This window comes from Morone saxatilis, unplaced genomic scaffold (assembly GCF_004916995.1).
Source record: "Morone saxatilis isolate NCDOM2014 unplaced genomic scaffold, NCSU_SB_2.0 Contig20, whole genome shotgun sequence".
NCBI classification, from domain to species: Eukaryota; Metazoa; Chordata; class Actinopteri; family Moronidae; genus Morone; species Morone saxatilis.
This window is the reverse complement of record NW_023339763.1, coordinates 19,969,742-19,985,997: the sequence shown is the minus strand read 5'-3', so window position 1 is coordinate 19,985,997 and position 16,256 is coordinate 19,969,742. Positions and strand designations below refer to the sequence as shown.

Here is a 16,256-nt window from a genome sequence, read left to right as displayed (position 1 = left end):
GGGGGGGGGGGGGGGTGAATGCTCGATTGCCGAAATGTACAGCGAATATTTGTACTGATCTCGTATTTGACGGCCTTTAATGCACAAGTTAATCCTCTACCTGCTGTGTAGTGAGTAGGCGGCTCCACTGTTGGCCCTAGGACCTAGACCCATATATGTAGTGTTTTAGCTCAGTTTGATCATATTTAGCCTTACAAGAAGACCTTGTTTAGTCTTAATATGTTGTTTACAGGATGTTTATTGACTGCATGCATACCAATGTTATACCCATGTTCGGCCTTATTTATGTTACTGTCATATTTTTGTTTTTCTAGGCTGACTTGTCTACAATGTTTGAGTTGTAGATTGTCGATGCAGTGGAAGGGAAGCTGTAAGAGCTGTCTGTATATAATGAACAGTGTTGGGACTTGTGGTATATTTTCATACAGCGCGGGAAACTTCTTTTTTGCTTTTTTTTTTGTCTTTCCTGACCTGCATTCATTGTTTGAAACCAGTGGAAGATTTACCTTTTTATATACTCATGTTTTTATTACCCTTTTGGAAGCTCGTCTGTAAATATTTTTGTTAATATTGTTTTTCAGATTTTTCTTTTCTTTTTCTTTTTTTCTTTTTTCTTTTTGCATGTCCAGGCATTGTCGATGGAGGAACAGTAACTAAGATGTAGTACACAGAGGACTTGAAATTGTGATGGTTTCTTTCAATATGGATCTTTTTACAGGAATAAAGTATGTATATTTTCACAGAAAATGCTGAGTTTGTAATGCATGTGGTGTTCCTGGACAACGAGAGTGAACACAAGATACTTTTTAATCACTTTTATTGCATAGCATACACATGTACATGATCATCTCTCTTTCTTTGAAACAAAGGAGTTATAAAATGGAGGCAAGAGTTGCCAGCTTTGCTCCGTGCCACACACCGCCCATGTGAACTGACTGGTGGCGACACTCTGGGTAATGTGTGGCCCTGTGAGACAAAGCAGCTTCCTCTTTTTGTGACTTCCTGCATGGCGGGCTCCATGCCGGGCCTCTCCTCTCTCCCTGAAGCCAACAGTACACTCATCCATAAAGTAGGAAACACTACACTGTGGCGAGGAGTTTAGTAGTGCTTTCTACTTTATGGATGACTGCACTGTACATCCACCGATCCTCTTCCGTCTTCTGTCTTCTCCCACTTCTCTCTTCTTCTGCACCTGCGCTTGGGTCTGCAGCTGCACACACACACACACACCAACCCCCCCGCGCAGACACACACTTCTACACCAAACTGAAACCTCTCAGCTCAACGCACACGCAACGCTCAAACAGCCCTCGCTTTTGTCAAACCAGAAAAAGCACACTTCCTGATTTGTGTTGAAAGTGAGGCCTGTTAACATTTTTGTTAAAGACAAAGGACCCCCGCCTGTATGCCTCAAAAACTGCCCCCATCAGAGCAGTTTTTGAGGCAAAAGTCAGAACTAAAGGGGTTGCCAGAGGAAGCGCTATCTTGAGGAAGCCATTTTGGTAGGCATGAGTAAGCTTTTCTGTCTGAGCAACAGATCGCTTGGTACAATAAAAAGTCATGTAAAAAAAAAAAGAAGTTTAAAAAAAGCAGACATTTGTTGTCAGATCAGAAACAAATTAGAGTGAATACAAAAAGATCCAGCAGATAAATTAAACACTAACATACAAATAAAGTCACAGTACCAAAAGAGAAGTGTTTGGTTTTAAGTACAATGTTTTCTCATCAAATTCCAAATGGAGTTATGAATAAAAGTCACTTACATCAAAGTTACATCAAACAAAAGCAGAATTAAAGAAGTAAAAGTTTAAACTCTGGCATATCTGTCATTATCTGACACGGATAAAAAGCATTCTCACCATGTCGTCTATAATAATTCTAGCATTAAATAGATACCGTCGTCCATCATACTTCACCTCTACCTTCATTTGTTTTCTCGGTTTTGAGTGACGATTGTCCGGCAGCCTCACAGGTGTCTTCTGTCCGTCCAAGGAGTGGATGAAGAAGAAGAAGAAGTTGTCTCCTTTTGAACCCTCCACAACCACGTGATGTAACCACAGGAAGAGGTCTAACAGTCACAGCCGCTCTCTTTCTCTTCTTCCGTCTTAACTCCCTGCCTTCTGCAGACACTTTTTTAAAACGCTGACATTTTTCCAAACTTCATGATGAAACGCGGGGAACAGCATTATCTCAACATTTGAGCTTTCTGAGTGTTAAATACAAACATTAGAACATCCCAGATTTCCTTTTAATAATTGAATTTTTCTTAATCAACTTCAAATCAAATTCTTTTAAGGCTTAAGCTCAAATTTTCCATATTGACCGTGTCTGTACTGGCATGATGATGATGTCATTTCTACTCATGTAGACATGCAGTTTGTCTCTAGCACATTGCAATACGCAGTTGGGTAATACGCCCGTAATGAAGTGGAGAACACTGTGAGCACATCTGCAGTGTTCCCATTAAGTGAATGTGAACTATTTAGAGCATATTGCACAATTATATTTTACATTAACTTCATCTCATTAACAGTTTAACATGTTGTGTAATACGTCAAGTACACTTCCTTTGATCATCATTAAGGGCTCTGAGCATGCCTGTTCATGCCTGTTTGTGCATGAATTACTGCTCAGACGACACAGAGGAAGGTTCGGTGAAGTGAGTCAAGTACCTGATGAGTAAAACAGTTCCTGTGAGGTGACTGATAATCTGACTTTCCTTCGCTAGAAATAGCAACGTCTTCCAAGTGTATTTACTGAGAGTTGAGTTCACCGTGACTGATAAGTGTCGGTTTGACTGAACCGAAGCCCACCAACTCGGATAGAAGCTGCAGGATGAGAGGCTCAACAGCAGCACTGTGAACTGCAGGGGGGTGTTTTTTTTTTTTTTTAAGTTTATTCAGAATGAAACAATCTGAACTGAAATCAGTTGTGAAACACCAGAATACATCATGAAAGGATAGATTCACATTTTTTCAAGTGAATCCTTGTACAGTACTCAGATGTTTTGAACTGTTAATGGTGACTGGAAGACGGTAGAGGTCAGGTTTCTGATCCACAATCCACAGTCCTCACTTTAGAGTGCACTTTCTGGATTTTGTCCTCCATCACTTGAGAGGATCTCTTTGTGTATAATAAATAATACTGGCATGTGAGAACAGTTTTCAAATGGGAACCTATCCTTTGATGTAAAAGTCAAACAGAGTTTTCTCTAACCTGCGTGTTGTTGTTAAAAAGACGACTTGTTTGCATGTGCATCACAGTGATTGCCATTACCTTTCTGCTGGTTTTCAAAAGTGAAAGGCAGGTTTCAATTCCTCGTAAATGTAAATGTCCAACTGTAACTGTGTGGTTTCTTATAACACACAGAGCAGGTCAAAAAACACTGTGGATGATGAATTAAAGTCACACTGATGACAATGAAGCTTTAGCATGTGAGTTTCATTAAGAGCGCACTGAAGTGTTTGGTAGGGTCTAAATGCAGCCTCTTACAACCCTACAAACAATTCAATAGAAAAGCAGCTTTTCTCTTTTAAGGCAAACACTGGTGCATTGTTTGCTCCTCTGGTAGTTTAATCTAGGTCACCAAAATATCTTAAAGAAGCTCCAGTAGTGATGAACGGCCTGCCTGTGTGCACAGTGACACAGTGAGTGGATTCATTTTCTGATTACCAACTGTAACACACAGCAGTCATAATGGAGCTGGTTTATTCAAAAAGCTCCAAATAACTTTAGTGTAGAGAGACTGCTCATATATACTCATTAAGCAGTCACTCAGGTTTATTTTAACCTCTTTACAACTGCATTACAGTGTGTTAGAAACTCTTAAATGTGTGTGTACTGCTGGAATACTGTATAAATGCTAAACGAGGGCGGGAGTGTTACCACAGTAAAGTATGCGAAAAAGGTTTGCATTATTTTTAGTCCTCACAGCTCCATTTTATGTAAACTGGTCTAATAACCTCTATTTAAGCAAAAGTACAGAGGAATTATCACCAACATGTACGTTTCATCCCTGTATAGGGCTGTGTGTTAGCGAGAATGTGGTGATATGATATGTATCGCGGTAGAGGGGTTACAATTCAGTATATTACGAGACAGTGAGCAGGGTGATATTTTGTGAACAATTTTAGGAACATTTTCATAGAACACAAAGAACACAGCCCCATATTCATGAAATCTGAGTGAAGTAAAGTTTACAAAACTTTACTAAATGCTTTTCAGAATCAATACATCACAAAATTGCAATATGATAATTTTCTATATTTTCTTCCACTATCCCTGTAACTAATATATATTGAGATATGACATTAATTACTGTTAGCTGTTAGGCTTTAACTACTTAATGGTTCCCAAACTAGGGGTCAGTCCCCTCCAAAGGGTCACCTGATAAATCTGAGGGGTCGTGAGATGATTCATGAGAGAGGAAAGAGGAAAAGTTCTTTTTTATAAGAGGTCACAAACCAAAAAAGGCAATGTGTTATAAGTTGTGCGGGGTCCGGATGTGTTCTCACACAGTTTCCCATTAAGGATTTGAGTGTGTATAGAAAGATGTGACGTGGTCAGGTCCTCTTTAGCTTTATTCCCATGACATATAATCCCTCTGGGAGTTAACATAGGATAAAAGAAGACGTCATCCAGACATTCATACCTTGAGAGCAGTGGATGGGAAACAAATCCTAAATGTGTGTGTGTGTGTGTGTGTGTGTGTGTCACTACACAACAAAGACATTAAAGAAAAGATGACACAGTTATGGCACAAAATTCATAAAAGATTGGGAAGGTGATCAGGCATCGGGGATGAGGATTCTGGGTATTCATCTGTTTATTCATCTTAAAGGGTCACTGACGCTCCAATTACAAATAAAACAACTACAAAGAAGACTTGCTTAAATATCCAGCATATGGCGTCTTTAAAAGTCACACTTTTTTTTTTTTTTTTTTATCCTTTAACCCTCCAATCTCCTGACCTGTGGCCTGCATTTTGCTAATCCATGCCCTCCTCATTTTACTGAGCCACAAGCCTCCACTGCAGAGCTTCATCTGGCAGACCACCACCAGTGTCGGTGCATGTGCCCGTGGGGAAGTGATCCTAACTCTGAACAGTGCACTAAAGCTGTGGCCTTCCCCGAGCCCATGCTGCCTCTTGTGATAGACCTTATCTGGGCCGGCAGCCATTTCCCCTCCCTGCCTGCTCTCTCTATGCTCCTCCTGGGCCGCGGCCGGGAGACCCGCAAGCTCCACAGAGGCCTGAGCTGCTCTAAACTGGCTTCTGCAGAGCACCAGTGGAAATGCATGTATCCTTTCTTTCAGCACAAACTTAAAGTCTGACTTCTCGTTTTGTCAGTTTAACAAAGAATGAAGCTGCCAGTAACTGAAAATACAAAAAAACTGTACAGACCTTGATTGAGTGAAGCACCCAGAATATTATCATGGAACAGTTTAAGGTTGTAAAACATATTGTTACACTATTTATACACACAAACACAGCACTCAGGTGGTAGAAATAAAACCTTAATGCAGTCTATTTGTAAAGTGGTTTTATTACAACTGGTTTTGGGGATTATGTATATCTGTAAATCTGAATACTACTGATTCACAGACATAAATGAGTGTGTGAAAGCCCCACATGAGCACTTTTCTCAACGTATCTCTCCATGACACATAAATAAAGTCACTGTAAGTAAAACATGCCCAGTGTGTTCAGAGATGAATTAACAGACTCTAATTAGAGCCCCGAAGGAGGCCCGATTGTCCCCTGCGCTGTCTGTGTATGTGTGTGTGTGTGTGTGTGTGTGTGGTGTTCCTGTTTTTTCTTCCTGTACACACCGACACTGTGAAGCAGATCACTTTCAGTTAAAGGAATTTAAATCCTTCAATATGATGAGCTGCTCTCAGTTCTGTAGCTGTTATCTAGTCTACATAAGAGAGGAAGTTTTGTCAGCCTTATGAAACACACACACACAGCAGTTTAAGTGTGTGTGGCTCTTTGTTGATAATGTCCATCCCCTTACTTCCCTATCTACACTTTATCCCTGTCAGACAGAGCACTTTTCTAGCCTGAGTTGAAGAATCCTCCACTTTCCTTTTTTAAAAAAAAACAGAGGTCACTAAGCAGCAAAGTCAGTATAAACCATGGAGTCGACACTTCGTTTTCTGATCTAATACTTTCCCTTTAGCTTAAAGCCTTGACATATCCAAATAAGGGCATAAGCCAGAGCTGTCAGCACCAATGAGGCCGTGGCAGACGGGCCTGTGTGTCCCTGCGAGTGTGAAAATGAAGGGCGTACTTGGTGCAATGCTTGATGTGTAGAGGAGAGCAGCTGGGCGGAGCTGAAAGCTTTCCTGACAACGCCTGTGGTTGTCTTGCAGCACTGGGCCCAGTTCTCGGTTTTGTTTTTAGTTCACAGCGCTCATGAAATGACTTCACCCACATGTAGTGTGGAAGAGAACAGAGGCTCAAATCACACGGGGAGAAAAGTGATTAAAAAACTGCACTTTAGTCTGGAATTGTATGGTTTTACATGGCAGAAAAGGGGTAAAACTGATTATGTTTATATAATAATGTTGCACTTGTCTACACACATGCACCCAGCTCTGCTCTCTCAGTTACAAACCCACACGGAGGCGTACAGACTGACACTTGTGGTTTATTTCTCATTTGCTTATAAACTGTCTCCAACCACGGAAGGTAGATTCTCAGATCAAACAGTCTCGTTCTGCTGAAGATGGAAAGAATGAGAAATACTTATGTTTTTCAGTTCAGTTTTTAGGTTCTGTTCAAAACTGCAACAGACATTTCCTTGAACCAAGAGGCCCACCTCCCTACTTCTGTGTTTCATGTTCACAGCAAAACAATAAATGAAGTCCCGGAAGCTGCTCGCCCCTTATCAACTGTGCACACGCATTTGCACCTTTGACCTTGCCATTATTTTGTGTCAAGCAAACACATTATTAAAAACAGAACTGTTTTTATTTTAATTGTATATGAAGGGTTAGGTTAAACTTATATGATGCAACTAGAAAATAATAATAAAAGAAACAACAATAACCTTGTGGCCCGAATTATATTTTTGACATCATGTCGAAGGCCGGAGGGGGGTGAAGGGCTGGAAATGGATGAATTAAAACAATTTATTGACTTCTAATTCCACCTTTAGATATTTCCACAATAATGTCATTTTTTTTAGTTCAAATATCTTCATTTGGTGGTTTTCCAAGGAAATGTTGATATATTTGACATTAAATCAGCATATAATTCAGTATATTTTCATTACTGAGACATTTTTAATACTTCCACAAGAGATAAAAAGACAACAGTAACAAATGAGATGAACGGAGCAAGAAGTAAAACAATAGGAAAAGAGCAGCCAGACAACTGATTTTAACATTAATAAAAGGCTGTGTGAGCTTTGACCTCTGACCTCACTGTGGCACTGAAAGGAAAACCAAAGTTCAATAAACATCACCTTTTCTTTAACAATGGTGCCTCTGCATCTGCCATCTTCCTGTTAAGCTTGATGAGAAAATGATCACAGTGAGGTGTGATGGATAAGTCCATTTAAAGTGGGAAATTAAAATGCTTTCTCAAGGCTACCAACAGTTTTTTTTTTAATTTTAGAACCTTTTAAAACTTTTAAAGTTTGATTTGTTGAGCCTCGGTGATTTGTTAATACAGATTACTTTATATATGTGCAAATTACTGCATGAGTGTTTCCATTAAACAGTCCTCACAAGCTGTTACAACCTGCTTCTAGTGGAAACCTGGTCACAGTGTCTCTGCCTGCAAAGAGCCATGTGACAGCTCTACGTGTGTTACTCTGTGACTTGGTTACAGTACATCTCTCATTACAGTAAATAAGAAAATACTGATTATAGCATCATTCAGAATAGCTCTCCTCCTGATACTGTATAGCAACATTATGTAACATAGATGTTACTTTCTGGTTCACAGTTACAGTATGAACAAGTATAGTTTGGTTCTTTTAGGTCAGATCTGTCCAGAACAGTAAGGTAAGAAATGTTTCTACATACATGAAACTAGGTCAGCTTTCATATCATATGATGGAAGACTTTTTTAGGCTGTTTTCACCTCATGTTATTTTACTGAATTTAAACAGAAATATTTATTTTTATGGTGAAAAACTGTCATGGCTCTTATCTGTACGTCATAAGGTAGCCCTCTGAATGCCTTCACATACATCTTTGTGTGCTCTACATTTTGATTATTATGAATTTGATTTGCTGGTAGTATGTCAGAGGATCCTGAGATAAAAACCATCTGCCTCACTTCACTAAACCATAACCTCAATTGGTTTTTTGTTTGCTTTTCAAAGAGCAGGTTCACTAACTATGCCTTTGCAACAAAATATGAGCAGCAGGTGGCCGTGCAATGAAACTCTAATAAAATCTAATAAGACCAGAGAGAGAGCTTAATGTGCTCACTTACAGAGATTTACAGAGTCCTCTGTGTGCATGACCCCGATCCATCAGGTTACAGTGAAATTACACAATACCCAGACCCTCTGGCAATAAACAAATATTGTTTCTTCCTACACAGTAATATAAGCCAACAATAGAGTGTTACAGCTGAACAGTATTTGATACACACAGCAGCACAGGATGACCACATACAACCCTGAGATCTTCTTACAGGCTATTGTATAGTGAACCAGTAAACTATCAACAGAAACTATTTATGACACGCAGTAGGTGAGAATCCTGCAGCTTTACACCACTAATAGTTTGATTCCCCCTGCTGGTAGAGTTTGGTACTGCACGTAATTCAGCTACTCAGTAAAAAGCACCATCTTGTGGCCCAAATCAGTCAGCACAGGGATGTTTCATTAGCACTTGTTCAAACCCAAAGTGATCAGCTGTTTGGTTCCTCCTCCCTGGTGTTTCAGATCAATAGCTGGCTCACTAGTTAAAGACTACAGTGATGAGTTAATGATCTGGACACGACTCTGTGGTGATACATGGGGAGGTATTTGAATTCTGTATGGTCTAACCACAACACCCCATAGCCATGCTAGCAGCTAAGTGGCTCTTTGAGTAAATTGTTAACATGCTGATGTTCAGCAGGCATGTTTACCATCTTAGTTTAGTGTGCTAGCATGCTAACATTTGCCGATCATCACCAAACACAAAGTAAAGCTGAGACTGATGGGAACGTCATTAGTTGTTGAGGTATTTGGTCATAAACCAAAGCAGATCTGATGGTGACTGGAAGGTTATTATAATTCATCCTGAGGGGGACTTGGATATCTGATCCAAATTTCATTGAAGTTTCTACAATAGTTAATACACATCAGTCTGGACCGACAATGCCGTCACTAGAGCTACACTGCTAACATGACTGGAAAGGAAATAATACATTTGGAATTAAGTAATCATTACAGTGAACGTGGTGTTCTGTGTTTGTTATAGTTGCTGTTTTTTGGGACATTTTCTGGGGATCTTCCAGTGTACATTAGGTCTAGCACAATGTGACGCTCCGTAGAACCACTGAATACAAACAGCTTCGAGCCTGAGTTGGATTAAGGTGCAGACTTTCTGTCCTCCATGGTATTCATTCCCTGAATCAGCAGACTCACTGTGTTTGCAGCATATGAAATAGGAATAAACTGTGATTTTATGACAATTACTCACATTTCTTATAAAACAGACCTTTATTTTTGCAATTAATAAAAAACAGAAAGAAAACATCCCCTTTTTTTGTCACCAATAAGCCCTCATGCAAAAATTTCTAATCACAACGAAAGACAAAACTTCTAGGGCTCCAACAGCTGGAGGACAGTTTCATAAGACATCACAGACATGATCAAATTTAGTCCCACTGGTGTTCCTTCTTCCTGCCGTTGGTGCTGCAGTGTGATACCGCTCTGATCAGACAACTGGAAGCAGTCACGTTTATGTCTTCACTGCTGTATCTCTGGATTTGTAGATTACTCCTCTGCTCTTCAACTCTCTCACCACACCTTCAGAGAAGGAGAAAAACAATAGCAATGTAAACAGCAGGTAGGTGAAGCAAATGTTGGCTTCACATCAAGAAAAAATAAATGTTTACTTTCTAAGTGTGCATGACTGGCTACATACTGAGGCAGTGCAGTTAGATATAGCGTACCTGGAGGTAGTCTGCCTGTCACTGACACTGCATAAACACCTGGCTTGAAGTTGCCTGTAGGAGGGAGCAAAATAAACATACACAAATTAACAATTAAAAATAAAACAACTATTCTTTTTTAAAATACATGAATTGTTCTTAACAGCATTGGGGTATACTACCTTAACCTTAGCCTTTAAGTATGGTCTTTATTGGCACCACATTGATTGGTAAACCCATATAGATTTATCACCTGACTTTTCAGCTCATTGCTTTAAGCAAACAATCTCAAATAAATAATAAACCGAAACATGACTCAATAGGAACAACAGGATTATAATGTTGCTTTGTGTCTGCTGAATGTGCAAGTCAGCAGCAGTTTACAGGTTAGCTGCAACAACTTTATAAGCTTGTTTTATAAAGTTGTCCTGGTCAAAAATGGATGAATGCAGCTTTAAGTATAGGCACACATGCTTACCTATCCTCTGCCATTTAGCTACCCAACTGTCCTCAGGACTCATCATGGCTATCACACTGTGGACATACAGACAGTATCGGTAAACATTCAGAAAACAATCCAATCCACGTGAAAGCTTTTGAATAAACAATGCTAAATCAGTGTTTACCCATCAAATGAGGAACTCGTGCATTCATAAACCATCTCTCGGTTCCCTTTCATCTGCAGGTACGACTCGCAGTTGTCACAGCCGTCATATTCAAACTGGTCAATGGTCTAAAGAAGACAAGAAGGAGAAGAGTGAGTTGGTAATAGATGAATGAATCCAGAGATTAAAATAATGGATACAAATATGTAAAGGAGCAGTGAGGACTGCAACCAACTGAACACCCATCGTGAAGGTACAACGGGCTGTCAGGTGTGTAGGTATAAACTATGGTGGAAGCGAAAAGCAAGAAAGAGTCTACAGCCAGAGTTTGGTTTGTCCCTTCTGGGTTACTGTAGAAACAGGGAGACTCCATGGAAGGCGACCCTGTAGATAAAATCAGCTCATTGCACGGTAATGACGATACAATGATCCCCTTATTCAGGTGATTACAGACTAATGATACCTATGAATATTATATTTTTCCAATATCTGCCAACAGATCCTTCCTCCGCACTTGGTTACAAGCACCGGACCTTCATACGCCAGTTAGATAGATGTACAGCCACAACACCTAATCAGACAGGATTGTAAGATGCTGGGAACCTCGATACGCAATCCCACTTATCCCATCTCTAAACAGTGGTCAACTAGCAGCCTGTTTGTGTGCTATACGTTGTATAGGCTGCTACCGGGGAGAGAGACGAGACAAATTTGATTATACTGATGCCCTTATATTTTAAGGGATGCTTTTAACACATCGCTTAAACACATACTGTCCCGGGGTATTTCTCGAGTTTTTGAGGTTCCATGGAGTTATGTATAAGCAGCTCCAACTATGGATATCTCACTGGGTTTTATGCGCCACTTCGTTCGTTCCGACTAAGGCTCTGCGATAATTGTAAGTGATAACATACTTGTGGCCTGTTGATTACACTTGAAACGGTACTAGAAAGAAGTTCAACTGGGGCCTAGCCATGTTAGAAAGCCCTCTGAGAAAGGGCCAGCGGACCCTGAAGGCGTTGAGGTTATGTTGCCTGTTAACAACTTGGACCACGGTATAGCAGTTTCCCATCGCTTGGTATAGAGGGGGGATGGTCTGCTTGAGTGTTTATATCTCTCTCCATCTGTGGTTAGAGTCGTAAGACAAAGGACGGATCGAGCGCACACAGCAGTGAGTGGCCGAGAGGATCTTATGGGACCCCGTCCTCTCCCCCGCTTGCCATGCGCGGGTCAGGCTCGCCGAGGGTGAGAGGGGCGTGAAAATACCGTGGCATCACTACAAAGTGGGCGTTGAAGGACGGTGAGGGATCAAACCTCGAACAGACTAGACAATACGGTAATGCACTAGCGCAACCGCATGCTTCGACACTGTCGCGCTTGCGCTCGCAGGGCGTACCAAACAAAAAGCGTATATTTATAGCTTGGTTAACGACTACGGCTGTTATGCATCCTCCATGTTTGGAGACTTCTGACGTTGATAACGACCAGCGTGTCCATCTCTTCAGTTACTTCGGTAGCACAGACAGAAAGCGGCCCAGGAAAAGACCGTTAGACTGGCGTGAGCCCCCCCGTCCAGAGCATCGCACTCAGGGCGGTACCAGTTCTTCCCAGCACGTCCGGCAAGCGAAGATCGCGCGCCCTGCAGGCCGAGCAGAGAGGGAGACACCACATACACCCCGATGGGAATCCGCTGCGCATATTGGCGCTCGTTCCGCAGTTAATGTAATGCTTTGCTTCACTCATTTCTCACGCATAAAAAAAAAAAATTGCAGACAAACTATCTGAATTGATTTATTATAGGTTTTTTTACTGCATTTGTTTGTCTCTTCATAGACCCTAATAAAAGGTCTTACATGCGTCCGATTATATACATTGAGGTTACATTCAGGCTAAATGGTCATATTATGGCAAATGAGGCGATGAACTTCATTTGAAGACTTGTAGACTTTTTAGGACAGCCGAATACTACTTTCTTACTTGAGGGTCCTGCGCTGGCGAACGGTCAGAGCGTTAAGATGAAAGGACAGCAGGCAGCTCAGTTTACCCTGATTTCTTTCCTCCATGGGGAAAGAAACAGAATAGAGGGAAGTGGTGAGGGTTGGATATCATTTTTGTCCCCCCCAGAGGAATAATTATATTTTCTGTCTAACGTTATGATCTTGTCTGAAATGTTGAGCTGATGTCTGTGGATTGCAACCATCTATCTAGTACAACTCTTGCTGTTAAAGCTGTTACCAGTAGTGTCATCCATGGTGATTAGGGCGCCCGGTCAAATTATTGTCTTTGATGCCCTAGAAACACAAGCCACTGCACACGCTTGGACTCACAGCACGCCAGCCACTCGAGAGAACTGTTTAATTGTCACTCATCAGCCTCACGCCTAACGTTACAGGTGATGGCTCGGCCACACGACTCCCGCCATCCCCTGGCGAAGCCAGCGGGCCTCCGGAGAACCGTTCCAGATCGAAGCACTTATCGTAGAACAAGCGCTGCCGACCTGGGCCTCAAACTACCACACGCCCGGATTGCATGTCTCGCAAACTATCAACACACATCAAATAATGAACGTCGACACCCCTAACAAAAGCTCACACAAATTCCACTTCATCACACTAAGAGAAGCTGTACTCACCTCTATTCGAAGCGTCATCTTACGCGGCCTTGCGCCTCAGTTCTTGTTCTCAATAGACGAGGACAGCCACGTCCACTGTAGCCTCCTCTTGTATCGACGCCTACCCGCTGGCAGCCTACGCGCCAGCCTACCGGCGGAGTACCTTAGCGTCTTTTGCTGGGGTTCGCCTGGGTCCTGAGTAAAAATGTATCTGTAGATTTGGCATTTATTAGTTTTACCTTCATCCCTGATTCATCTTTCTTTGCCTTCCTCTTTTGCGCGCGCTTTTGTTGTTTAGTTGAACCGTCGTCACCTGGCTTGCCCCTATACACATTCGCATATCCTAGCTTCTATTCCACTTTCATCCACTTTTGCTGTTCTGGTTCTTTCCCGCCGCCTGAAGGAGAGAATCAGACGCTCACGCTCACGGTCACTCGCGGACTCATCATGACTGGACAGCTGGTCAAGGTTGAGTCTGGGACGAGGTGATCATGTGTGCTCCCCCCCACTCACACAACCCAAGCACCCTCCCGTCCTAGCCTACCTTCCCCCTGACCCGCCCCGAGCTATTCTCATTCCACAAAAACAACACATCCGCTGCTGGCAGCTCCTTTTTTTCTCTTCACTCACTTGGTCGCCCTGCACGGCATCTGGTGGCCCTCCGGTCTGCACGTACGATATTTACTGGCCTGGTTGTTAACTATTATCCGTTACTACCACCGTTGGCCTGGCGAAAATATGGGCGGACTTTCCAGTTAAACCGAAAATGCGAGAAAACGATTTGACCCTAAAACAGTATTAAGATGATTGTAAAAGAAACATGATTTATCTATTTAACTTAACCCGAACATGTTGTCCCCCCCAATAAGTTTAAAATACTCCTTCCTCTACGCCCCTGGTTTGTGTGTGGTGAGTTATTGAGTGTTCTATTTCAGGGATTGGAACAGAATGTTGTGATGTATTACTACTGCTCCTGGGTCTTCTCTCAGAGTTTCTCTTGCACACTTGTTGACCAGCTTGCACAGCTGCCACAGCATCATCAATAGATAGGATGGCTCTGCAGGAAGGTTTTGCTATTTGGCTAGAAAACATTACAAGTTGATGTTGACCTATTCTACTTTGGACAGGTATACATTGGGACTAGGCAAACTCACATGTGTAAACGAAACTAATCACGATCTGCTGCAATCACCTAATGACTATAGAGACTGTTTGAGCACAGAAGAAATATGCTTTTGGTTAACAGTGGCTTTGTTACCTCGTGTACCAATGTGAGGTGCAATGCTTTTCGGCAGTCCTGAAAGTAATTGTCTCTTATTTTCCTCTCTCTCTTTACGAATCACAGAAACCTGTTGAAGACCGCTGAACGTCCTCTTCAAAGACACTCTGGTTAGGTAACCTTGGTCTACTAGTCCTTGTTATTTAGTTCTTTATTTATCTGAGGTCGTCAGTGTGTGCTGCTGCGTGGACTGGACTGTATTCGGTACTCGAAATGAGTAGGTTACTCCTAAATATTGTATCTGCCCTCACAAAGTTCTCATATTTTGTATTCATTGTAAAATCTTAGACTTGTTAACACACGATGCAGCAACCAAGTTTAAGATTATTTCATGTAAGTCAGAAATCGCAAATAGTTTAGTGCCTTTCCCGCTGCATTTGTGGTCTCTCCGTGCAAGTGCTTCTGTTTAGCAGCGCGGCCAGCAGGTATGAGATATTACTCTGTGAGTAGAGAAGTTAGAAGGGAAGTCATTGAACTTTTTCGGTCAGGATCACTATCTAACTTTGTGGACAAGACACGCCCGACAGGAGTGATACAGTACCCTGTTTCCATTATGTGTTGGGAACACACGTTGGACCATTACTCTTCTGTTATATAGATATGCCAGAATGTTCGCAGTTGGGATTACTTATTATGAATGTTTAATAGTGCTCGCTCAACGCCAACTAGTTCATCTGAATTGCGTTGAAGTCAAGCTCTGGCTTTTGTTATCCTTTTACCGAGTGGCCGTGGATCCCGCATGCGGCAGAACAGAATTCCTAGACATTTGTGCTCAGCTTTCTGTGGGAAATGGGATGTTGTTGCCATGGGTATGCGAGGTGGCCTGTGGAGGCTTGCAGCAAGCTGGGCTTGGCCAAATACTGGCCAGCGCTAGAACGCCGCTTGGCCTGGTACATGAGCGCACTGACACCATGCAGTATAGCTTTGAATTTCTTCCAAGTTTCTAGGGAATCTTTAACTTTCACCGCTGTTGTCCGTCTCCACTGTGGGAGCTGCTCTTATCATATATTTTCAGTCCAGGTAAGAGATTGATCTTAATAGGAGCTTCGGCATCCAATAGGTAGATGGGGTGGCGCTGTGTTTGTGACTTTTGTCAGTAAGTTATCCATTTGTCGCCGCTCACAATTCAAAGGACCTGTCAGACTTCCATCCTGGTGTGACTGGATTGAACCAGCTAGCTTGGTCGTCTGTAGTACACGGGTGTGCTAGCGTTCTAATGAACAACCCATTCCTTGGTGGTATGATGAAACAATGACTGGAGGAATTAATAAGGTTTTCTTAACAGCTCCGGCTCTACTCCTTTTATACCGGTTCATGATTAGTATAACCCTTAATACAATATATTATTAATATCAATCAATACCCTTATAGAATTTTATGATAATTGTCTTAATTTGACTGTAATTCTATCTCTCGCCCAACTTTAGACCTCATGTCCCTTTTCTACCTTCTCGAAGTGAAACCTAATATTCCACCAATCACAATAGTGGCCTCAAGGCGGCTTTTACAATCTGTACAGCATACGACCCCCTCTATGCCTCACAGCCCTCACCATTCTCAGAAGAAAGAAACCTCCACCCTCTCCAAAATTCTAAACTATTACTCCCCGCTCATGATCCTTAATTACATTATTATTCTTACCTATTGCTCGTCAGC

The 16,256-nt window shown here is 41.8% G+C and overlaps 1 protein-coding gene across 1 annotated transcript; it reads right to left on the bottom strand.

Annotated features, from left to right (window-relative positions):
* Nucleotides 1–9,652: 9,652 nt before the first annotated feature.
* On the bottom strand, nucleotides 9,653–10,838 carry supt4h1 (SPT4 homolog, DSIF elongation factor subunit; the record flags this gene model as incomplete). The annotated part of the gene is given in 4 exon segments (XM_035665882.1): nucleotides 9,653–9,980; nucleotides 10,127–10,180; nucleotides 10,584–10,639; nucleotides 10,732–10,838. Coding segments are annotated over 4 exon segments (285 nt in total), but the record flags the coding sequence as incomplete, so codon positions are not given.
* Nucleotides 10,839–16,256: the final 5,418 nt, after the last annotated feature.